Here is a 25,934-nt window from a genome sequence, read left to right on the forward strand (position 1 = left end):
AAACAGGCAATGGGGAAAGGATTCCCTATTTAATAAATAGTGCTGGGAAAACTGGCTAGCCATATGTAGAAAGCTGAAACTGGATCCCTTCCTTACACCTTATGCAAAAATCAATTCAAGGTGGATTAAAGACTTAAACATTAGACCTAAAACCATAAAAACCCTAGAAGAAAACCTAGGTATTACCATTCAGGACATAGGCATGGGCAAGGACTTCATGTCTAAAACACCAAAAGCAATGGCAACAAAAGCCAAAATTGACAAATGGGATGTAATTAAACTAAAGAGTTTCTGCACAGCAAAAGAAACTACCATCAGAGTGAACAGGCAACCTACAAAATGGGAGAAAATTTTCACAACCTACTCATCTGACAAAGGGCTAATATCCAGAATCTACAATGAACTCAAAACAAATTTACAAGAAAAAAAAAACCCCATCAAAAAGTGGGCAAAGGATATGAACAGACACTTCTCAAAAGAAGACATTTATGCAGCCAAAAGACACATGAAAAAATGCTCATCATCACTGGCCATCAGAGAAATGCAAATCAAAACCACAATGAGATACCATCTCATACCAGTTAGAATGGCAATCATTAAAAGGTCAGGAAACAACAGGTGCTGGAGAGGATGTGGAGAAATAGGAACACTTTTACACTGTTGGTGGGACTGTAAACTAGTTCAACCATTGTGGAAGTCAGCGTGGCGATTCCTCAGGGATCTAGAACTAGAAATACCATTTGACCCAGCCATCCCATTACTGGGTATATACCCAAAGGACTATAAATCATGCTGCTATAAAGACACATGCACACATATGTTTACTGCGGCACTATTCACAATAGCAAAGACTTGGAACCAACCCAAATGTCCAACAACGATAGACTGGATTAAGAAAATGTGGCACATATACACCATGGAATACTATGCAGCCATAAAAAATGATGAGTTCATGTCCTTTGTAGGGACGTGGATGAAATTGGAAATCATCATTCTCAGTAAACTATCGCAAGGACAAAAAACCAAACATCGCATGTCCTCACTCATAGGTGGGAATTGAACAATGAGAACACATGGACACAGGAAGGGGAACATCACACTCTGGGGACTGTTGTGGGGTGGCGGGAGGGGAGAAGGATAGCATTAGGAGATATACCCAATGCTAAATGATGAGTTAATGGGTGCAGCACACCAACATGGCACATGTATACATATGTAACTAACCTGCACATTGTGCACATGTACCCTAAATCTGAAAGTATAATAATAATAATAATAATCATAATACTGAAAAAAAAGAAAACAGACTAATACATAAAAAAAAATAGTTGGGACTTAATTAAACTAAAGAGCTTCTACATAGCAAAAGGCACAGTCAGCAGAGTAAACAGACAACCCACAGAGTGGGAGAAAATCTTCACAATCTGTACATCTGACAAAGAACTAATATTCAGAATCTACAACAAACTCAAACAAATCAGTAAGGAAAAACAAACAATCCCATCAAAAAGTGGGTGAAGAACATGAATAGACAATTCTCAAAAGAAGATATACAGATGTCCAAAAAACATGAAAAAATGCTCAACATCACTAATGATCAGGGAAATGCAAATCAAAGCCACAATGCGATACCATCTTACTCCTGCAAGACTGGCCATAATCAAAAAATCAAAAAACAGTAGATGTTGGCATGGATGTGGGTGATCAGGGAACACTTCCACACTGCTGGTGGGAGTGTAAACTAGTACAGCCACTATGGAAAACCATGTGAAGATTCCTTAAAGAATTAAAAGTAAAACTACCATTTGATCCAGCAATCCCACTACTGGGTATCTACCCAGAGGAAAAGAAGTCATTATTCAAAAAAGATACTTGCACATGCATGTTTATAGCAGCAGAAATCCCAATTGCAAAATCGTGGAACCAACTCAAATGCTTATCAGTCAACGAGTGGATAAAGACACCGTGGTATATATACGATGGAATACTACTCAGCCATAAAAAGGAATTAATTAATGGCATTTGCAGCGACCTGGATGAGATTGGAGACTATTATTCTAAGTGAAGTAACTTGGAATGGAAAACCAAACATCGTATGTTCTCACTGATATGTGGGAGCTAAGCTATGAGGACACAAAAGCATAAGAATGATACAGTGGACTTCGGGGACTTGGAGGGAAGCAGGGCAAGGAATAAAAGACTACAAATAGGGTGCACTGTATACTGCTCGGGTGATGGGTGCAGCAAAATCTCATAAATCACCACTAAAGAATTTACTCGTAACCAAATACCACCTGTACCTCAATAAATTATGGAAACTAAAATAAAAATAAAAATGAAACCACAGTGGGATGCCACAGGACACTGATTAAAATGACAAAAATTACAGAGACCGCAAGTGTTGGTGATAAAGAGGAACTGTAACTCATATACATTGCTAGTAAAAATATAAAATGGTATAGACACTCTGGAAAATGTTTAGCAGCTTATTTTAAAGTGAAATATACACTTACTATATGACCCAGCTTTACTCATGAGAAGTGGAAACCTAGATCCACACAAAGACTTTGATGCAAATGTTCATAGTGGATTTATTAATAATAGCCCCAAACTGGATGGAACTCAAATGCCCTTCAACTGATGAATGGATAAACAAATTGTGGTATATCAATATAATGGAATATTAGTCAACAACAAAAAAGGAATGAACTATGTCCTACTGTGCTGAGTGAAAGAAACCATACACAAAAGTCTACAAACAGTATTATATTATTGTGAAATCCTAGAAAAGGTGAAACTATTGTGACAGAAGTTTGTGTGTATATGCTTTTTATAAAAAGCCAGAGGGAAGCAAAATGCATTGTGATTCTTACCCCATTTATGTATCAGAGCAGAGGACCTGTACCTGTCTTAAAGATTTTTAACATGTGAACAATCAAAATGAACAATTTTCTTGTAATCACACAGTGAATGAAGTGGATGTGAAAGTTGAATTTTTTGCCATTTTGGGTCAGTGAAATGTGACTATATCATACTAAGACGTTTTTTGCTGGTGATCCCAAATGGTATCTGGAAAACCTTCCAGAAAAATAGTTCTGAAAATGATGTCTGTAGTAGTTGCATCATTGGAATAAATGTATAACCTCCTTGAGTTAGTATTTGAAGTATACAAGTGTTTTTTGAGATTTCCTTTTTTAAAAAGATAGTTTAGTTTTCCGTATGTCTTTTAAATCGCTCTTTTTTCTAGACCATCACTTTGGACATTCATTGGTAACAGCCAATAATATCTGATTTTCAGATAAAGAATCCAGGGAACCAGTCTAATGGCTGCAAAGCCTTCCTGAGTATTTGCCAGGACAAACAGCCCAGCAGCCCCACAGGCAGGAGTCCCAGAAAGAAAAAGAAATAATTTTCTCATAACCAAAACTGTCTGAAATGGACATGGGCTTTCTTGAGGAAAAAGTGAATTACCCTGGTTTAAGTGGCAACTGCAGACCCCATTGTCAGGCACATACGAGAGAAGTTTTAAGCATCAGATGGGGTATTGGACTAATGCACACATTCTGTGGACATGTAGCTGGAGCCAGGCTTCCCAAATGGGCTACAGCTGGAGCTATCCTGACCCTATCATGGAAAACTTCATCTAGCTTTGGATCTTGTGGGTATTAAGAAGATATACTTTCTGTGACACACCCTTGGAATCCAGATTTCAAGGATGGCAGTTCTTTAGCCTGTTGTTAAAGATGTATAGTGCCTCCATACAGTTCTGAAAGATACCATTCTGTATGGGTTGAAAACAGTCCCAGAGATCATTTGCAATCAAGCAAATGTGCGTATTTCTGTTTGGTTCAATGCCTCCCAATACCTTTTCCCAACTCATTCTGTTTCCTGGAAAATAATGGATGAATTTAATTTGCCCTCATTATTGGTTTAAGTGAAAATGTTGTTAGATCTCAAAAGTTGAGAAACATATCTCAGGGTAAATGCTGAAAGACATGATTCTTTATCAGAAGCACCTTGTGGCTTAAAAATATATATCCAGGACTTAGAAGAGCTAACATCGTCTTCCAAATAGCCTGGCAGAAGAGTTTGAGAAAGCAGCTCCAGAAGGTGGAGTCTGGCAGAGTCTGGACTACTCTGTTCAAGACACACTCTTTAAAGAAGATGATTTATTTTATAGTTAAGCAGGGAAGGTGAAACTTATTTTTTGGACTGGGGCATGTCTATGCCTCCCTCCTTTCAAGTTGAGAGAGCATGAACACAGGTTCTATTCACTAAATTAATCCCTCTTGTAGTCCTTCCACTTATTAGTTCAGCAGATATTTAGTGAGCACCAGTGTACATAGTGCTATGGGAGGTGCATTGAGGAACACGAATACAAGGAAGTTACCAACCTGGGTCTGAGAGAACTCGAAATCCCAATTTGGACAGGCAAGATGGAAAAGTAAGCAGCCACAAGGCAGTGTCTGAGGCACGCCAGTTGAATGGATTGGAAAGTAGGGGCAGTGGAGGTTGAAGGAAAGAGAGCATATTTCATTTGAGCTGCTTAGGGGAAGAGTGGTTTCTGTGAGCCATACATTCCAAAGGAAGGAACGAGAGTGTTCTCTTTGGCAGAAATGTCAAGGAGAATGAGAGGCAATTACATTTGGTGATGAGGACATTGCTGCTGACCTTCAAGAGTAGGAATTTCAGGAGAGGATGGTATGGAAGCCAGATTGTAGTAAGTTGCCAGGACAGGTGCATTGGAGGAAATGGAGTGGTGGTCATTCACTGGGATGTTTGATAGGGAATGGCAGAAGTACAACAGAGTCAGTGAGAACTTTTTTGCCTCATAAGAAGTAAATTGTTATTTTGAAGGTAGAGGCAAATGATTATTGAAGGGGAGAGGTTAAACTTTTCTAAAAAAAAAATCATTAAATTGTAGAATCCCAGAAAGTATAATGTTAATAAAGGAAAAAAAAATAAGATAATTGTTAGCATTTTTGGTAAAGAAATGAACTGACATAAAATATATTTTTTGCATTTTAAATAAAAGCATTACATTAAGAAACTAAAATATTACTATTGATTAGTAATTCAAGTGAGAAGTTGAGGAGTAAAAGTAATTTCATATTTAGATTCTTGTTATTTAAAGAACATCGGCTGGGCGTGGTGGCTCACACCTGTAATCTCAGCACTTTGGAAGGCTGAGGCAGGTGGATCACCTGAGGTCAGGAGGTCAAGACCAGCCTGGCCAACATGGGGAAACACTGTCTCTACCAAAAATACAAAAATTAGCTGGGCGTAATGGTGGGTGCCTGTAATTCCAGCTACTCGGGAGACTGAGGCAGGAGAATCGCTTGAGCCCAGGAGGCAGAGGTTGCAGTGAGCTGAGATCACGCCGTGGCACTCCAGCCTGGGAGACAAGAGCAAGACTCTGTCTCAAAAAAAAGAAAGAAAGAACATTAATGTCTTTGATCTTCTGATAGTAATTGAATGGCATTGTTCCTTACCTTCTCAATGAAACACCAGAGAATGCAAACTGCATATAAGAGCTTTTCTGGAGCTTACCTCTGTCTCATGTACTTATCAGGGCTTGTTGTGCAGACCACTGTTTTATGTCATTGATTATGTGAGTAAGAGGGAAGAAAGGAGAGTCAAGTTACACCCTTGGAAGATGAAACTTATAATTTCCATGAAGCTTACTTTATGACAGTACAGAAGTTTTCAGGGTACTCTGTCATTCAGGAGTGAGTGAAAATTTATCACACTTAATGACACCACTATGTAAGTTTTCAAGGGTAGAGCCAAAACACTGAGAAAATAGATGCATGTGTTGTGTGATTACTAAACCTTCTGAATGTGTATTTGGTTACACTATCTCTTTGGTCTTTGAGATCAACATGAATGCCACCTGCTCCATCAAAATGAAATGTGCCATTTAGAGGAATTGTTTCAACTGTGGGTCTCACAGGCATTGCCCTTGTCCTCCTCAGACACAGGTGTGTTTGCAGTGGTGAACAGCCATTCCTTGTCCTTGCTGGGGAAGCTGACCATCAGTGCTGCCTTTAACATTGTTTATATCTACACCTCTGAGCTTTACCCTACAGTCATCAGGTACGTGTCTCACACAGCCTCATTCTTCACACATTCTACACTTTGTCATCCATTCTTGCACCAACAGAGGTGTGGTACTCATTTCATCTGCTTCTGGAGTTAGTTTGGGGCAGCAATAATTCAGCAAGCAGTTTAGGCTGAGAGCTTGCCTTGGCAGACTGCTCTCTGCCTGCTCTGCTAGGAAAATGTCACTTTATGGTGGACTGAATTCCTTAGTGTAAGTTGTAAGAGAAGTACTCTATGCTAGGCATATTCTGTCACCCAAACAGTGCACAGATGCTATTATTATTTTGGTGAATTTTATTTATTCAGTCACCCATACTGCATCACACATCAAAGACAAGGGGACAAGCTCCCTATTCTCACAGAGCCTACATTTTAACACAAAATACACACATTTTTAGAAGATAATTTCATATAGTAATAAGTGAATATCAGAGTTAAACAGCAATTGTTAAAGCTGGGTTCTTAATGAATAGGATGTGTTTATATTGAAAAGAATAAATATCCAGCCTAAATTTCCCTTCATAAAATAAGTCTGAAAGCAAGAAACACACCCAAATTTGAAGGATGGGGGTGCAGCTGAGGCTTTGCAGAACTGCTTCTGTGGCCTGGGCAGGTATTCCCTCAGCCAGCTCTTTCTCAGTCTTTTAGAGGATCATTCCAAACAATCCTTCTCCTTCCCTTATCCATGCAAGAAGCTTCATGGTTCTTTCTGCCTGTTAATTTAAAATTATTTTTCCTAGTAAGAGAGCAGAGTGTCTGCAATTGGCTAGTAATTTCCTAGTTGGTCCTATAACCTACTTTACCTGGCTACTGGCTATAAAACTAGGATGATGATTTTGTCCACTCTGGGACAATTTTGAGAGCAAATGTGGGTATGAACTTTTCAGCTGGGATTACAGAGTGCTGTATCCCTCTACCCAAAACCATTAATTATCATTCTCTCTCCCTCCCTCCCTCTCTCCTTCCTATCTTTTTTATGCCTGCACTCCCCATAAAGGTGTTCTTGGTTTCCTGACAGTACACACTTAGTCAATTTCTATTTATATGATTGACCCGTTAATTGTTAATTAGTTAGTTGAGTTTAAATAAATGAGCAGCCTTTTCAGATCATAAAACCCTGGCAGTCTGTAGGAGATCTAAGGCATGAAAATCCATGAGAACTTTTAACTTAAAAATATTCAAATGCTCATTTCTATATCATCCTTTGTGGATCCACTGTCCAATATGGTAGTTACTGGCTTCATGTAGCTATTTAAGTGTAAATTAATTAAAATTAAATAAATTAAACATTCAGTTCTTCATCCTTCCTGGCTGCATTTCAAGCACTCAGTAGTGCGTGTGTCTAGTGGCTTCCACATTGGACTGGGTAATTATAGAACATTCCTAGCATCTCAGGAACGTCTAGTAGGCAGCTCTAGAACCCACTGTTCTCTAGGATCCTGTGCTTCCACTTCAGGACATGTTATTCAAGGCCCACTGCTGCCCCCCAAGGGTCTCTTAATTCCTCCGCTAGAACTTACTGATGTATTTTTACTTATGCTTTTCAGGAATGTTGGGCTTGGAACTTGTTCCATGTTCTCCCGAGTTGGTGGGATTATTGCTCCCTTCATCCCCTCACTGGTTGGTTTGTACCTTCTAGTTTTGTTTTTCTTGATTCTCTGCTTTGGAAATGCTTATGCTTTTGAGTAGAAAGAGGTGATGAACAGATGTCATTTAAGATCAGCTGACACAAATGTGAACCTTGTCCCTTTTAGATAGTACTCCATCAGGGCAGATGGACTCTTATCGAGGATTCATTTGCCTCCAGTGGGTCTGATTTTTTGTTCATCTGGATTTGTTGGAGGGTCTGCTAATGCCAGTGTGCCCCATTCCTGTCCCCATGAAAAAGTTAGTCAACTAATAAGTATGTATGACACTTCTGCTGTGTGCTGGGCTCTATGCCAAGCACTTTCTACATATCATCACATGCAGTCCTCATAGTAACCATAAAAGGAAGGCATTGTTGTTACCCCTGTATTAAATATGAGACATGCTACAGAAAGAGGTTAAATACGTTCCCCCAAGAACACACCTCCTGGAAAATAACAGAGGAGAAATACGTCTCTCACTGTGTCTCTTAATATTTTTTTTTTGAAACTTTCTAACTTTTATAGTCAAAGAAAGGGAACCAGATTAAATGACAGCCCTAAAATCCTTCATCTTAAAATGCTCAGATTCTGTGAAAGAACCCAGGGGACCCCTATGCAAGTCTCTCCTTGGTTTGATTTGTGACTTTCCCCAGCCAGGACTTTTTGAAAGCAACTAGATTTGATGTGGGACTTGTGGACCTGTTCTATAGACAACTGTTCATTACTTAGGCAGGTCTCTGAAATGCCATTATAACCTTTTCATTTTCTGAGGTGCAGTACATTTCCCTTCTCAGAGTATCTCTCTCCATGTCTCATGATTAATTTTAGGTCACAAGACCCTTCTCCTGAAGGAGTCATGTAGGTTTGTGTTTTATTCTGCAAAATATAGGTACTGTTAGAGATATCTGACTTTGGATAGCTATCCTACAACATTATAATACCCAACACTGTGTCTCTGTTGCTTCCTACAAGGTTAGAAGAAGGGAAAGTGTGTGTTCCCCTTGTTTCAACAACAGGCCCACAGTGCTGGACATATGTTTGCGTGTAGATGGCTAGAGATGAGAGATTCTCCTCCTCCCTCTTCCTCCTCATCCCTGTCTTCTGCTCGGTTCTCTCCATCTCTCCCTTCTCCTCCCCCTTCTCCCTTTTCCACCTCCTTCTCCATCATCTCTTCACTTTGAAAAATCAGGAAAAAATTGCCTGAGGGGAAATCCTAATTAGTAGTGGACCTACCCACGAAATTTGGAAGCCTAAACCAGAAGATCATAAAGCTTAGCAGGAATTCTAGAATGTTGATCAGCTCAGAAAAGCCCCAGAGAAACACCCTGGAAGCAACTGTTTTTCATGTTTTTTTTGAACCTCTTTGTGACGAAATGTTTCCGTTTTCCTGAGAATATGTTTTGGATCTCTGAAACAATTGCTTGTATCACCAGCCCTTAACCATGTTCAGTTTAGAAGTTTATAAGCCATATGTATGTCGTAGGGTTGGTTTTTTAAAAGAGTTTTTACACCTTTAATCCCTGGAACTCTCAGTTATGGTCTTAAGGTATATAGGATGGTTTGGCCAATTCCAGGATTAAGAACTTTAAAGTTCATCATCAGCAAGTATTTTGGGATGCCTCTGTGCAAAGTGTGCTCACCTGGAATGGAAGCTGAACTATGAGATGTCCTATCAACTCTGGCCATATAGGCCTGCCTGCTCAGAGGCAGCCTGGCCTCTTCTCCTACAGTACCCACCCCGGACATGAAATTGCTGCTTCTAATCTACAGACTAGTGCTGTCCTTTTATTTACTCACTCCCATCTCTACATGCCTGAGGAATCATTCTCTGATTTCCCAGGATAATTCTTTATGTGGAAAGAAGTGGCTTATAGTGTTGTCTAGTGCGAGGTCATGAACTGGGTGGTAAACATGACAGTTTTTCAGTCATGAGACTGCTTGTATTACATGCTAAGGAAACTAATTCTCTGGTTTATTTTCATTCCACTCCCCACCTCTGCAGAAATATGTGCAATGGTCTTTACCATTCATTGTCTTCGGAGCCACCGGTCTGACCTCCGGCCTCCTGAGTTTGTTATTGCCGGAGACCCTTAACAGTCCGCTGCTAGAAACATTCTCCGACCTTCAGGTGTATTCGTATCGCAGGCTGGGAGAAGAAGCATTATCTTTACAGGCTTTGGACCCCCCACAGGTGTGATATTTTTCTTAATTATTATACCGCTTGGATAGTGGCAGTTAATGAAAAAAAGAAGGTTTGCGTTAAATTAAATAGAACTGAGTAAAACTGCTGGAAAACAAAAGTGGGATCTAACAGCAGCTGATTTTCAGAGAAATAAGGATGATCGATGATTCATTAGCTTTCCTAGAATATTTTAGGGGCTATTTCTTGGGGGAATGAATGTCATATAAATACATTTGTCAGTTGAATAGCTAGATGGTAGTTTCCATTTCAGAAATGTCATAACATCATTTCACTGCCCTTTTCTTCTTTCCTGTTTCAGTGTGTGGACAAGGAGAGCTCTTTAGGGAGTGAGAGTGAGGAAGAGGAAGAATTTTATGATGCAGATGAAGAGACTCAGATGATCAAGTGAAGAGCCCCAGATTCCCCCTAAGAAGCAAAGGATCGTCTTTTATGCCTCTGGCTAAGGCAGGTTCTTCCATGACTCCTAAGAGAGTTGTAAAAATAGAGGCTTGGCTTGAACGTACATAGATGGTACCTGGCATGGACTGATGTTTTTAGGCACAGAAGTTGGAGAAGAGATTTCATGAAAGACAACATCACTGCATTGAGAGAATAGTTGTTAATTTGTTTAGAATTTAAGTTCTACTCAGAATCATAACATCTGGCAGAACAGCCCAAACCCACATTCCAAAGTGGTAGGCTCATTTGTTTCTAGAGATTTCATCATGTCGCTTTTCCTTCATCATGATCTAAATAAAGGCAGATATGTAAAATTTCTCACCATTTTGGTGGGGTAAGATAAGCTATTATTAAGATTTAATCCTTATACCATGTTGGACATTTGCCCCTATCAATTGCTCCTCAGGAATCTTCTGGTACAGGTTAACATCAGCATTTTCATTTTGTGTCCAGGGAAAAGCACCCAGAGGTCATCTGTGTGTCCCGAGACCCTCCAGCTTTTTCTTAGCTGATGAAATATGAGTCCTCAGCTTGGTTCCCAGCCTGCTGATTGACTTGGGCTGCTGGTGCCTTGAGTCCCACAGATGATTCATTAGGAAAAGCCAGATGTACCAAAGCGGTTTACTCAGAGTCAGGGGTGTAGCTCTGGCTGCCTGTCAGCTCCCTTGGATACTATATTGTGTGATTTCTTCCTTTCCCACTAATATGCACGTCCAGAAAAATTTCCATCTGAGATTCTAGTACTCCAAAATCATGCATAGTAAATGAGAAAGCTTTAAGTAGAGGGCAGTTAAACAGTGACATGTTGAGCACCTGGAGGAAAAAAAAGGTGCAGTTTTTAATAAGAGAGAAAATAAAATTATCTTTGATAAATTTTTGTTTGTTTTGCTTTCAGCATTGTGCCATGAGGGATTTGGACAATATTTAAGAACTTCTTGTCCTAGATCAGCCCCAACCTGTTTAATCAAAATGGAAGGTTCAGTAATTTCATGGGAAACCTTGGTTTTTCATTAAGTGCTACCAACTTTCAAGTGAATCTTATATTTGATTTCCTAAAATCATGTCTTGAAAACATGTTTTCTCATGAAACTTGAATACTATCTCAAATAGGAATATAAACCTGGAGTCAACAAGCTTAGGCAGCATTGATTTAGGTCACTTTCCCAGTGAGGAAAATTTCTGTGTTTTCAGAATTTCCATTTCTACTAACCTCTTGGAGAAAAAGAAATTGAATTAGAGGTAAATAGAAGACGTCACTGTGGCTGCTTCTGGAAGTGCTGGAAGCATCACCCCAATTGGCTCCAAATACTGTCATGTTTTCTTGCACACTGACTTCTGGTTTCCACTGTATCAGTATGTACCTTTGTAATTGTTATTTTTATGTCTTTTATGCCCTTGATTATTAGTTGGGCTCTTCATAAACAGAGGCCATCTCTACTACTGTTTATTTTTCCCTGCTGTGCCCAGAACATTGGCCTAGACACAGTAAGAACCTAGTAAATATTACTGTTTCTAGCCATCAGGGAGATTGTGGAACTCCTCCCAGTATAATTTTTACAAACTCCAAGCAAATCTGACCCAAACTCCCAAATTGTCAAATCCTGCTTAACTTTCTCTGGAAAATAGACCCCTTCTCAACATCAGAATAGGAAGAGAGGAAGAACTTACAAAGACACTTAAAAGTTATTCTTAAATGGTGGTTGGGCATTTAAAACAGTGAACTAACATATATATAATTTTTGATTAGTTGGAGTTTTCTTTGTATTATAAGAGTAATATATCTCATTACAGAAAATTTGGAAACTATAAATTTAGAAACATATCACCCATACGTCCAACATCGAAAGAAAACCAGTGTTATGACTTTGTTCCATTTGAAGACCAATTGGGAGTCCATCTCTCTATTTACACTGGGTTTGATTGCCTCTGGCTAATAGAGTTCAATTCGTTCTATCCCTGTGTTTCCTTTCTTAGCTATGGGGTGGAAGATAGGAGGGGGAGATCTACAATTTGAATACGTGTTACTTAATAAGGCTAGGCTGGCCATCAGTTGCTTATTTCAGATGTGTCACTAAATTTTCTTTCTAGATGGTCCTTGAGCAAAACTTAATAATTACTGTTTTTTATTTCCACTGCCTTTATAAAATCAAAATTTCCTCCTTTTGATAAAAACTGTTGAATACTATTGATGTAGAGAATGTGTATATGTGTATATTTGCATTGATTAAATTATTGGAAAACTTTTCATTGACAGGTAATGTATTTTGGTTGTGCGGATGGTTTGTAAATATCCTGTTTTTTTAATTCTATTCAAAATTAAAATTTTTTTTTCCTAAAATAAAGCAAGAAAAATAAATGTAATATATATAAGAAACCCCAGAGTTTCCAGGGTGAAAGTTCTCATTAGCAGCTTGTCCAAAATACTTACACCTCACAAATATTTTGAAAGAAACCATGCTGAAATTTTCTGATTTTGTGAGTTACAACCACAGCCCAGTAAAACCAATACTTGTTATTTGGCAACTTTCAAGCAATGCAGATATTCTTTAGTATTTAAAAATGAGCAAATAAACAAAATGAAGCAAATAAATGAAGAAAATGAGTTTCTGAGACACTGTTTAGGTAACCATAAATCAGACAGATATTTTTATGGTGGGCAAATTGATGAAGATACTTTTAGTAGGTGATTTATATTCATAACAAATACATATGGAAATAATTGTCACTACTGTATCAGAATTAAAAACCAGCTTCACATTAGGACTTCTCCATACAAATTCTTTATCATTGGTTCTTAAATTGGAAAAATATCTATAAATGATTACATTTTTAAACTAAATAAAATGCAGATATATTGGCTTCTTGTGAATGTAATAAAGAATCATAAAACATAGGCCTTTTTTTTGTTCTCCCAGAATGTCTCAAAATCTACAGTAGTAGCTTTGACAAGTTGGGCAAATGCAGAACCTGCTAGTAAAGTTAAGTAATATGTGGGACAGGGGTTGTAGGAAAGTTGTAGACTGATGGACACAAAAGCTAACTATCAAAATACTTTTAGAATGAGGAATATGCAAAGACAATGCATTGTGGAAAATCCATCAATGTAGTACATCAAAGGAGAAAGAGCTTATGATTACCTCAATAGAAAAATAAACATTATTTGACGAAATTCAACATCCATTCAAAATAAAAGCTATTAGCAGAGTAGGAATAAAAGGATGCTTCCTTAATAAAATAAGAGATACTATAGTAGATATGGTAAACTGGCACACAGCATCTCTTCACCTTCCTGGTACCTTGGCCTTCAGCCTTTTTTTTTTTTTTATCATAACCCACAGTAAGAAATGCATTTTACATATTCATCGTGTCATACTTCCCCACCTACAAATATATATGTATATATAAAATATCTATGAATCATAAAAATGTATATATTTTATGCAATAATACTTAATCTTGCTAGGCATACTGATAACTTATGTTCTATTTCACTTTTTAAAATGCCATTTATAACTCAATAAATGGATATCGTGACTCGCTAATAGGTTGCAACCCATAGTTTGAAATCCACTGCTCTACTCTATCTTCTTATACTACAGAAGCTTTAAAGCTAAAATGTATATTTTCTGAATTTCTTGCAGATAAGTTTACCCCTTGCAGCCAGGTGCAGTTTGGTTTCCTTCAATCAGATACAAATGGAGCTTGGAAGGTAGAAGCAAGGTGGAGGCCATACTTTTGATGAGTGTGCTTTTTTCTGCTCAGATTCGCAGTGCTGGAGCCATTTGGTTTCTCTGAGGCAGTATCAGCCAGAGATGTTGTCAGTTGGGCAATACTGATTAAAATCTTAACAAGATTTTTTAATAAACCTGGAATAATACTTCTGGTATTCAAATGGAAAAGCAAAGATCCAAAAATATTCAAGACAATTCTGATAAAGAAGAACAAACAGAAGGGACTTGACTTTCTAGATATAAAAACTTATGAAGCTGTATTATTGGTCAGCAGTAGACAAATAGATCAATAGAACATAACAGATTTGTTAAAGATAGCATGACACATTAGAGGAAAAAGTGAACAATTATTGATACTAAATCTTCTCCCCATAATAAAAATAAATTCCAAATAGATTGAAGGCCTCAATGAAAAACAGCAAAACTTTAAAACTATTTGAAAATTATAGAATATTCTTATGACCTTGGAGGATGGATAGATTTATCAGACAAGAACTGAAAATCATAAATTATTTTTTAATTGATATATTTGACTTGATCTAAATTTAAAACTTGTTTCTGTATGACTGAACATGCTACAAAGTTAAAAGGAAAGCAGCCTGGGTACAGTGGCTCATGCCTGTAATCCCAGCACTTTGGGAGACCAACGTGGGCAAATCACCTGAGGTCAGGAGTTTGAGACCAGCCTGGCCAACATGGTGAAACCCCATCTCTACTAAAAATACAAAAAAAAAGTTAGCCAGGTGTGGTGGCATGTACCTGTAATCCCAGCTACTCAAGAGGCTGTGACCAGAGAATCGCTTCAACCCGGGAGGCGGAGGTTGCAGTGAGCCAAGATCCCACTGCTGCACTATAGCCTGGGCAACAAAGCAAGACTCCAACTTAAAAAAAAAAAAAGAAAGCAATAGATTAGGGCAACATTTATAAGCAATAAGGATTAATATCCAGACTATATAAAGAGTTACTGCAAATCAGAGATAAAAGTAATAAAGTTTACAAAAACTGTGATTAGGCAATTCACGATTCACAGATGAAAAGATGCTCAACCTCACTACAGGATCAGGGAAATGCAAACTGAAACCACATGAAGATATCTTTAAAAATCCATTAGATTGGGAAAATAAGAGAATATCAAATGTTAAAGCTATGAAGAAAAAGGAATTTAGTGACATCCTGATAGAAGCATAAATTTATTCATCAACTAGGTTGTCATTAGCAAGTAAGGCTGAAAATGTACATAGTCTAGGATTCAGAAATTCTGCTTCTATGTATGTATCATGGAAGAGTGTTTTCAGAAAATTTTACTATAACCCACTGTAAAGAAAATGTTTTATACTGTGACACACAGTACACACCTACATACATACCCACATGTGTGTGTGTGCCTATATATAATTGAAATGGTGTTATAAAACAATACCTTCCCTTAATATATGTACTGCATTATATTTTCTGTTTTATTTCATTTCATAAGGAATACTAGTGAAGACACACAAAAATGATTTCACAGTTTTGAATGGATCAAAACATGCAGTTGGAAAAAGTGAAACATACTACCCTTAATATTTGCCTTGGTACTTGCCTGATATACATGTCTACAAGAGATTTTTACAGAATGTTCATTGCAGCATTGTTAGTTGTAATAAAACAAAGGAGGTAAATACCTTCAGTAGGGAAATGTGTGTATATAATTTCATATGCATAGGATGAAGTAAAAACATAGTTCTATGATTTAGGTAGTTGGATCTCAATAATGTTGAACAAAATGTTGGCAAATTTTTATTGGATCAAAGTCCTTTCATGTTTAAATTTTCCAGTGAATGATTGGAGTACTTGCTAATTAAAGGGATTTAAATGCTTTCATGTCATACTTTAAAGTCAAGACTATTGATATTCTGTTACAAAAATATAGAAATCTCACTCTTATTCCTCCCAGATGAAGAATTATCCCTCTTCCCTGTGGAGAAAGTCTATAAACTTGCCCACCTGCAAGTCTCAATTTCTCTTGAAAAAGAGCTTTGCATTTGTGGAAACATTTAGACAACTTTTCAGCCAAGACTCTAGAGCTGTCTTATAAAGCTTAGAAAAGATTACATATTTATTGAAAAATATGAAGGGCAGATGTAGCTAAATTAGTATTAAAAGAACTTCAATCTAGACCCTGCAGAACAATTGATTTTGAACAGAATTGATTGATAGAGTTGCTTTGCTTCAAAATATAACTTTAAGAAATGGAATAAAATGATTGTGCATGAATGTAAAAGCACACAGTCAACTTGGAGGACTTTAATTAATGAGTGATTTACCAGTATGTGTGCAGAGTTTCTAGAAACCATGGAAGATAAAGCATTATGCAAAAGGAAGCCATTAATAGAGTCTGTAAAGGTCAGCCTTGTGGAGCACGGCACCACAGGAGGAGTGGATCCAGAGAGGCAGAGGCAAACAGAAGATATTCACTCACCACTGGGAAACCCTTAAAAATTGTTGAATATCTGTCACATCAGATGATTACAGCTTTAGAAGTGTTCAAGCTAAGCAGTTCTTGGTGATGATAATACAACAGATTAATTTGCTTCCTGGAGTCACTTTTATAGATGCATGTCACCATATCAGTGTAAAAGAAGAAGGACTACAACATGCCTTACACTGTCTACAACTAGGGTGTGATTTGCCAAACAACTCCCTTTGCCCTCTGATGCTTTCAGTGGGTACTGAATGACCTGAGGACTACATCAAATACTACATCTCACCACACTCGTGATTCTTTTTGAGGAAAACAAAGATCAACTATGATCAGCAGATGCCTTAAGGCCTCACACTTACACACAACCCCCCCCCCATTTCCTTGATAATATAAAATAGCAAAACAGTGACCTGAAATAAATTGTAATAGCTATAATATGCCTGTCTCTGATGCAACATAGTTAGATTGGAAAACTTAATTCCGAAGTTGACAGGGAAGAATATTGGCAAAGAGCAGCAATTTACTTTCAAATAATATTCTTTCCAAATTATTTGTTGTAATTAATTTTTCCATGATAGTTTCCTCTGAGTGGGTACTATAACAAAGGAAGAGCAAGAAGATGAAGAGTATTTTGCTTTTAGAGGAAGAATGACAGCCAAAAAGACCAGTGGTTAGGAAATGCCAATCAAACCAACTTTTCTTTAAAGAATACTCCCAAAGGCCTTCTCAGTTTTCGTAAGTAATGGGGTCTTGCATTGGTTTTCTATTGATGCTATAACAAATTACCACAAACTTAGTGGCTTTGGACAAGATGAATTTATTTTATGACAGCTCTGAAAGTCAGACTACGAAATGAGTCCTAAGGGGCTTGAATGAAGATGTCAGCAGAGCTGGTTTCTGGATTCTTTTTTTGCAATAAAAGGTAACATCCACAGGTTCTGGGGATTTAAATATGGATAGCTTTGGGGAGGAACATTATTCAGCCTGTCACAGGTGTCTTAAAGTGTGTGTCAAAAGATCCTAGGTAGACAAGACCTAGTGGAGTCATCAGTGTATGTTATTAATTTAATGAATAATTCAGTCATCACCTGGAGAAGCTAGACGGAAATCATGGGTAACAGCCCCAAATCTGCATTTATTGTTGATCTTTTCTAACTATTTAAGCCTGAGGTCTCCCACTGAGGCATTTTGTCACTTGTTGTTTGAAAGAATACACTGCTTACAAAATAATTTAAAACTCATAAGTGTTTTTGAGTTTCATTTGTTGCTGTATCTTAACAGTGTTTTAGCAGTTATCAAAATCAGTTAATCAGTTCTGTTATTACTTATACTTTTGTTATGTTCTCTGTAATCAACCTATACTTTTCCATTAAACTCTTTGTTTGGTTTGTTTTGAGACAGGGTCTCGCTCTGTTGCCCAGGCTGGAGTACAGTGGCACAATCCTGGCTCACTGCAACCTCTGCCTCCCAGGCTCCAGTGATCCTCCTGCCTCAACCTCCCAAGCAGCTGGGACTAAAGGCATGCGCCACCATGCAGGGCTAATTTTTTTGTAGAGATGAGGTTTTGCCATGTTGCCCAGGCTGGTCTTGAACTCCTGAGCTCAAGTGATGTGACAGCCTCAGCCTCCCAAAGTACTGAGATTACCGATATGAGCCATTGCCCTCAGCCTTCCATTAAAGTCTTATTGTGTCATTTAATAAATGATGATGTCTTCCCTACTAGGCCACAAGCTCTACAAAAACAGGGTACATGTCTTTCTTTTTTCCAACCCATAGCTCTGGGCCCAATGTATCATGGGCATTCAGATATTCACCACTCTTTCATATGAGCTCTATTGTTAGTTTGAACTCAAAGGCAAGCAAGGACCTTATCTTATTCATCTTAGTAACCCTAAAAACTAGCATGGTATCTGGGACACAGTAGTCACTACATTTCTGAATGAGTGGGTGCCCAGACACAAGGCAATCACGATTAGTTTAACTAGTCTATTCAGTAATGTACTCAAAAGGGATACTCTTCCCCAAAATCAATTTGAGAAAAGGACTTTTGATGATTTATGTCTGAGAAAGCTGCTTATAGATACTAGAAAAACCTTCATTTCACCTTAACCTTCTCATTATCTAATCTCACAATTTTGTTTAAAGTTGTAGTTAGGATGAGAATACATTCAAGAGAGAACTGATCCCTTTTTTATAGGGTTAATGATGTCTACCTTGAGAAAGGAGGTAGGCAAAGAAAGATTAATTATTAAATAATAATCTTGTCCATGTACCTATAGACTTATTACCATAGTTCCATTCAGCCTACTGATTTGTAGAATGAATGAATTTGGTGATTTTTAAAAATTGAGATATCTCCCTGTCTCAACAGAGAGGCAGTCTATGATGGTATTCTTTGGATGAATTTTTGACATAGTCATCAATATTGTAATAGTCAGGTCTTTTAAAATAATTCATCTAATGGAAACACCATATAAAAGGTTGAGAAATGATATCTATTTGGTTCTGGGCATTTGAGGATCATCAAACACATTAAGAAAAAAATCATTAGGTGTTTGATCAATGTTTAGGTTTTTCTGTTTGCTAGATAACTCAGAAGATGGCTCTCATATGTTGACTAAATATAGGTCATCTTTGTCAGAGGAATGCTTTGCTAGAGGAACGAATAAATAGCTGAAAACAACAGAGAGTAAAGCCTAAGGGGAAAGTTTGACAGGCTGGTTGTATTTATGTATTCATCCTGCCACATCCTCGAAAAAGGTATTTATTGTTAAGTAGGTTCAAAAACATCTTCAAGACCAGAAAATGCCTTCGGACGCCACTGGGCTGTTGAATTCCTTAGTTATTGATTCACTAATGTCATCATGAAAGAATTTATGATTTTCCCAATCCAGTCCACCAGGAGAGGGAAGGCCTTGATAAGGATTTAGATGATAAGGAGAAGAATTGCCAAGATTGAAGACCCAGAGCAGCAGCAAAGAATTTTGGAAAAGAAATTTCACCAAAGAGTAAAGTTAGTGTTATTTTGGTTATGTGGAATATTAGAGTGAATTAAGTAGAGGAATAAAATCACTAATAAAATTGGTTAGCAAAGGCGTCATAAAATCACACCAATGAGAAACAGAGTGCTAACCTAGACTTTGTATATCTTCAGTTTCCTTTCAAGCATTTCAAACCTCCCCAAATAGCTTCAAGTTTATCCTTAGGTAGATGTGTACAAAAGATTTCTTCAACTACTTTCTAGTATTCAAGATATTATTTCAGGGAAAAATCACATTTATTCATTAGATATTTTGGTAAGTATTCTAGGTGCTGGATTAAAAGAGAGAAATGGCTCATGCCTGTAATCCTAGCACTTTGAGAGGCCGAGATGGGCAGATCACTTGAGATCAGAAGTTTGAGACCAGCCTGGCCAATGTGTTGAAACCCTCTCTCTACTAAAAATACAAAAATTAGCCGGACGTCACCTGAACCCGGGAGGTGGAGGTTGCTGTGAGCCGAGATTGTGTCACTGCACTCTAGCTTGGGCGACAGAGTGAGACTCTTTCTTAAAAAAAAAGTTAAAAAAATAAAATAAATAACATGTCTTATTTTTCCTCAGGCTCTGTTTAATGGTGGTGATGATGACATGATGGTCATCACTACCATCCATTGAGTACATGCACCAAGTCATCATGTTAAATGCATTCCATGGTTATTATGTCATTTAATTCTCACAACTCTATTAGGTGGTTTTATAATCCCTACTTTATTGATGAGAACAATGAAGCTAAGAGACATTACATAACTTTCTCAAGGTCACAGTAAGTGGCAGTGCTAGGTCTAGACCCTATCTTTCATGTGTTAAAGCCTAGCACTTATCTGCCCCTTCTGCCCTGCTTCCTGTGAAAGAGTTAATTCAAGAGAAATAGTGTCACTTATTTTTCAAAGATAATTAGAAATTGTTCCAACCCCTCCCTAGTTTTCAGGACAAGAATGCAAGTTGAGAACAGACACTGGTGGAATCCGTATGAAGCCAAGGCTTAGACATTTTGATTAGGCTCCTTCTGGACGAAGGCCTTTTAAAGAAGGATTCTAATTAGTTAAGGATTCTCCCTGTATTTTATAAACATTTGAGATTTTTTTCTCCAGAATTAGTGGAGGAATATATTTGCCAGTCAATAATATGAATTGAGAAGTTTGTCAAGATTCATTAATGGGCTGAATCCAGTTAAGATCTCATAGAGAAGATGGCAAAATTCTTCTCCGTATCTCTAGGGTGCCATTTGAGATCACTTTATTTGCTTTGGGGAAACTATTACCCTGACATTCTGCCAAGTACATTCAAGAAATATTCACTGAGGGCCTCCTGTGTCTCAGGCACCATAGTAGGCTTGGTGCTGTCGAAGATCAGTGAGCTGGGTTCCTCAAGCCTGAGCCTTTCCAGAGTCTGACCTGAATAGGATATAGGGAATAGGAAGTAGGAGGGATTGGGGGAGGGGTTTGAAGTATCTCAAAGGTAAAAGCCTTAGTGAAATTAGAGGGAACCTCAGATATCCAAGTTTTGGAAACTAGCTAGTAACAGAAAATAATTTCTTTTAAGGAAGAATTTCTTAAGAAATGATATCTCAGGCTGGGATTTCTGCTAGAGTTTCATGGAAATCCAAGTCACAACTTCTAAATTATTCTTCACCCCATGCTTTAATTATGTCACTAGCTAAAACCTGTTACCTGAGAGTAGGCTTGCTGCTGTCAGGAAAGGGATGCATATACATATCCTCTTACCTGACGCACAGTAGGCCCATTATCAGATCAGCCACGTTTCAAAGCCCAGAGTAAACAAACAGGGCTTCCCAATCACCATCAATTTTTCTTCTGCATTTTCCTCATTAAATTTATTTGATGCTTAATAACTTTTAGCTTTGAAATAGTTCAAAATATTCCCCAAATATATTGTAAGTACTCTCTGAAGTTTTCATAATATCATGTAAATTAATTTTAGAATCAGAAACATTCTCATTTTCCTCATATGTAACATGAAATGTTAATAATACCATCTTTATTATAACTGCTGTGATGATTACTAAGTGACATGTATGTAAAATGCCAACTGCTATGTAATAGGGCTTCAATAAATTATACCCCTTAGGAACTGTCAAAGATTTTAAAATAAGAATTTAATGCACATTTATGTATTTGGAAGAAGCGTAGCATTTATGTATTTGTAAATAGCAATGAGAGAGGTCCCTTTTATTTTTAAAAAAACATTTTTGAAGTGTTGTTTTTTTAAGGGACATCTCATATTGCTATACTTTTTCCAAAAAATGAAATCGACATGAAATGTTTCAAGAAAACATTTTCACTTGATCCACTTCATTTGCCAACTAATAATATAACTGAAGAAATGTGACTTTTGTAAGATTATTTCTCTTGTTATTGTCCTTGAAGATCTTTCAATCTTTCACTTCCTATAGAGGAATGCCTGTAATCTGCCTTCTCCTCCCACTTTTCTGAAGAATACCTCGAGCAAAATTGGGGAGGAGGCCATAGCCTCCTTGTGGGAGGAATTGGAGGGACTACATGAAAAAACAACTTTCTGACCCTAAACGAAAGACCTTCTCTCTTCTGTTTTTGGAATCGTTTTGGAGGGGTGAGTATGGGAGAAAGGTAACTCGTGTGTGTTTGTGTGTGTGTGTGTGTGTGTGTGTGTGTCTGTCTGTCTGTCTGTCTGTCTGTGTATTCCATCTAGAGCTCTACAAGGGAACCTAGGAGAGAAACCAGGAGCGCTGGCTGCACCATTATCTAGGGAGAGAAGGATCCTGAGGATTCTGGCTAAGGGTGCCTTCAGGGAAAGAGTGCGATCTGTCCAGAGTGACATTTGTGTTTAAATTATGGAAACCTAAGGAAGACTTAGGTGAATGAACAGAAAGCAAATTGAATTGCACATTATATACACCACCCTTTAGGTGGATGGGAGAGTCTCATTGTTTTAAGGACAAATAAATTTTACCAGACTCAGTTCTACCTAGTTGTTCACATAAAGATTCTATCCTTTGCCCTCTTTCCTTTCTACTTTATATATTCTCCCTGAGCAAATTTAACGCTATCTACTCTGAATATTGAGCTTTATTTTGTATATTATTTATTTCTTATTATAAAAATAATACTGCATCAGTTGTAAAAAAAAAAAAAAGACAATACAAGAAAGACTAACTTGGAAAAGAAAACTTAAATGCAATTCTGCCACCCCGCGATAACCACGCCTAACCTTTTCACCATCTGTGGGTAATGTTTTGTGACCTGCTTTTTTCCCATTTGTTGATATGTCACAAATATTTTCCTGATATTATTATTTTTCCTTATTATTTTAAAGGCTGCAAAGCCTTGTATTATATGGCTGTATAATAATGTATTTACCCAATGTTTACTTATTGGATATTTAGTTTGTGTCCAATTATCCCTCTTGTAAATCAGGCATACAGGGAGTTAGCGTACTTCCCATGTTTCCTTCAGTTAAATTTTAAGATACAGATTCATGGGGTCAATGAGCATGATTTTGACAATTTTAATGAAAATATTCATATCAGTTTAGACTGTCATTGCTAATATATAGGACCAGGTTCCCCACAGTGTCCTTTTCCTTATCTTTGCCAAATCATCAAAATATGGGGGGTGAGAGGGTTGAATGAAAGGAATATCTCATTATTAGGGCTTCATTTGCATGTTTTTGGTAACTAGAGATGTAATAGTTTTATGCTTGTTAGCCATTTGTATTTCTTCTTTTGTGAATTGCCTTTTCAGATTCTCTGCCTCATCCTGTTACAAAATTATGTTTTCTAATCTTGAAGTGTAAAGTTTTTACTTAGCTAACGTTTTCAGTACCTTCAACATAAGTTCCTCATGTACACAAGTGGAGATAAACGTTCACTTACTTCTGGTTTCTTTTATGATTTGTTTTTATATTTAACTTCTTAATTTACATGGAATTTATTTTGGTGTGTGGAATGACATAGGGGCCTGGCTTTACTTTTTTCCTACCAGCAGAGCATTTTCCTTTCCACCATTTGCTTCATCATTTATCTTGTCCCCACCAATTAAAAATGCCATCTTTATCTCAGAACCTTAAGGATCCAGGGATGGCCATGATTGTTTAGGCAGGAGAAGGGGAGTGGTTGGAAGGAAATGAGGCAATAAGGAGACTTCAACTTTATGAGTAGCATTTTATGTTTTACTTAAAAAAAAGATCAACAGCAAAAATGACAAATGTTTTCATTGTGAAATCTGGCCATATGAGCCCAGGAGTATTTTCTTTTCCTTCCTTCCTTCCTTCCTTTCTTCTTTCCTTCCTTCCTTTCCTCCTTCCTTTCCTTTTACTTTTTCTTTTCTTCTCTTCTCTTCCCTTTTGTTTTCCTTCCGTCCTTCCTTTCTTTCTCTTTCCCTTTCTTTCTTTCTTTCCTTTCTTTCTTTTTCTTTCTTTCTTTCTTTCTTCTTTCTTTTTTTTTTCTCTCTCTCTGTCTTTCCTTCCTTCTTTCCTTCCTTCTTTCTTTCGCTCTCTCTTTCTCTCTTTCTTTCTCAGGGTTTCCCTCTGATAGCTTACTGCAACCTCAAACTCTCTGAACTCAGGTGATCCTTCTACCTCAGCCTGCCAAGCAGCTAGGTACACAGGCACACACCACCACACCCAGCTAATTTTTGTATATCTTATAGAGATGAGGTTTCCTCATGTTGCCCAGGCTGGTCTTGAACTGCTGGGCTCAAGCAACCCGCCTGCCCTGGCCTTCCGAAGTGCTGGGATTCCAGGCGTGAGCCACCCAGGAGTATTTTCTGTGTTTCTCTGGTGCTCTAAAAAATATATATATACATACATGGGAACTGTATTCCCTGGGAGCTTAAAAGAATCACCAGTCAAATGAGCCCAGAATCTTCTAAAGAGGCAATGCTTTAACAATTTTATAATTTCTTCTATAGTGGTTTCCCTTAAAATATTCTTATTTCTTTTGAGTCAATTTTCCTAATTAACTTTCTTCTGTGATATCATTCACTTTATTCTGATTTTAAATAGATTGACATAAGGTTTAGCAGAGTAATAGCTCTCTATCTGTGACTATATCTTTTTGATTCCTATTTTGTATTTTGTTATTTTCTTTTTACCTGATTAGATCAGCCAAAATGTCTTTGAGTGTCTTTGTTGTTGTTTTTCAATTAACTTTAAAATTTTTCAAGTAGTTGGTATTATTTTATATATAATCATCATTTTTAAAAATTGTTTTGCTCTCTGGCCAAAGGATGTGGCAAGTACATTTTTTTTTTAAAGAATAAGATTCTCTTTGCTGTGGTTTTTCCACATTACTTATTAGCACTTGATACCATTGTCCATGTCTCTAGTTTAATAATTTTTTGCCTACTTGATCTGTCAAGGACTGAAAGGGATGTATTAAAACTTCCTCTGACCATTGTATTCTTGCCAACTTCTTTTAGTACTTCTAGTAATTTATGCTTAATATGATTATTCTTAATGTTAGTAATGGTATATAACAATTTTGGCTTGACTAATATACCTCATAATCTTTATTATAGATAGCAGAAAATTGTAATAATCTTGTTCCATCTTAAAGTCTATAATGGGGTTTAACCCATTGGCCTTTATTGTTATGATTGATATTTTGGGCCTCTGTCCTCTTATGTTTTCTGGCTTGTATGTTCCTTGCCATATTATGTGCTTTCTGTTTCTGTATGGATTGTGGGATTTTTTATTGTGATAAAATACACATAACAAAATTGATCATTTTAACCATTTTCAAGTATACAATTCTGTGGCATTAGATACATTCACACTGTCGTGCAACCATCACCACCATCCATCTTCAGAACTTTTTTCATTCTCCAAAACTGAAATTCTATGCCTATTTATTTATTTTTATTTTATTTTTTTTAGATGGAGTCTCGCTCTGTCACCAGGCTGGAGTGCAGTGGCATGATCTCAGCTCACTGCAACCTCCACCTCCTGGGTTCAAGTGATTCTCCTGCTTCAGCCTCCCGAGTAGCTGGAACTACAGGTGTGCGCCACCAGGCCCAGCTAATTCTTTGTATTTTTAGTAGAGACAGGGTTTCACCATGTTGGCCAGGATGGTCTTGATCTCATGACCTCGTGATCTGCCCACCTCGGCCTCCTAAAGTGCTGGGATGACAGGCATGAGCCACTGCGCCTGGCCTCTATGCCTGTTTAACACTAAATCCCCACTCTCCCTCCCCACAGCTCTTGGGAACCACCATTCTATGTTCTGACTCTGAATTTGACTACTCTAAATACCTAATGTAAGTGAAATCATACAATATTTGTCCTTTTGTGACTGGCTGATTTCACTTGTATAATGTCTTTCAAGTTTCAC

The 25,934-nt window shown here is 37.5% G+C and overlaps 1 protein-coding gene across 4 annotated transcripts in view; it reads left to right on the plus strand.

The window, feature by feature from the left end:
* Positions 1–12,713, plus strand: part of SLC22A15 (solute carrier family 22 member 15) — a 93,219-nt gene extending 80,506 nt beyond the window's left edge. For 2 of the 4 annotated variants that reach the window (XM_001148217.6, XM_009428599.5), the window contains 4 exons: positions 5,976–6,096; positions 7,650–7,722; positions 9,733–9,921; positions 10,232–12,713. In XM_001148217.6, coding sequence (XP_001148217.1) covers positions 5,976–6,096; positions 7,650–7,722; positions 9,733–9,921; positions 10,232–10,321 — 473 coding nt within the window. In that variant the 3' untranslated portion in view covers positions 10,322–12,713. Of the gene's footprint in view, positions 1–5,975; positions 6,097–7,649; positions 7,727–9,732; positions 9,922–10,231 lie in introns of all 4 variants that reach the window. The other 2 variants (XR_010152673.1, XR_010152677.1) reach the window with 2 other exon arrangements.
* The last annotated feature ends 13,221 nt before the right edge of the window (positions 12,714–25,934 follow it).

The sequence above is a fragment of the Pan troglodytes genome, chromosome 1, assembly GCF_028858775.2.
Source record: "Pan troglodytes isolate AG18354 chromosome 1, NHGRI_mPanTro3-v2.0_pri, whole genome shotgun sequence".
Taxonomy (NCBI): Eukaryota; Metazoa; Chordata; class Mammalia; order Primates; family Hominidae; genus Pan; species Pan troglodytes.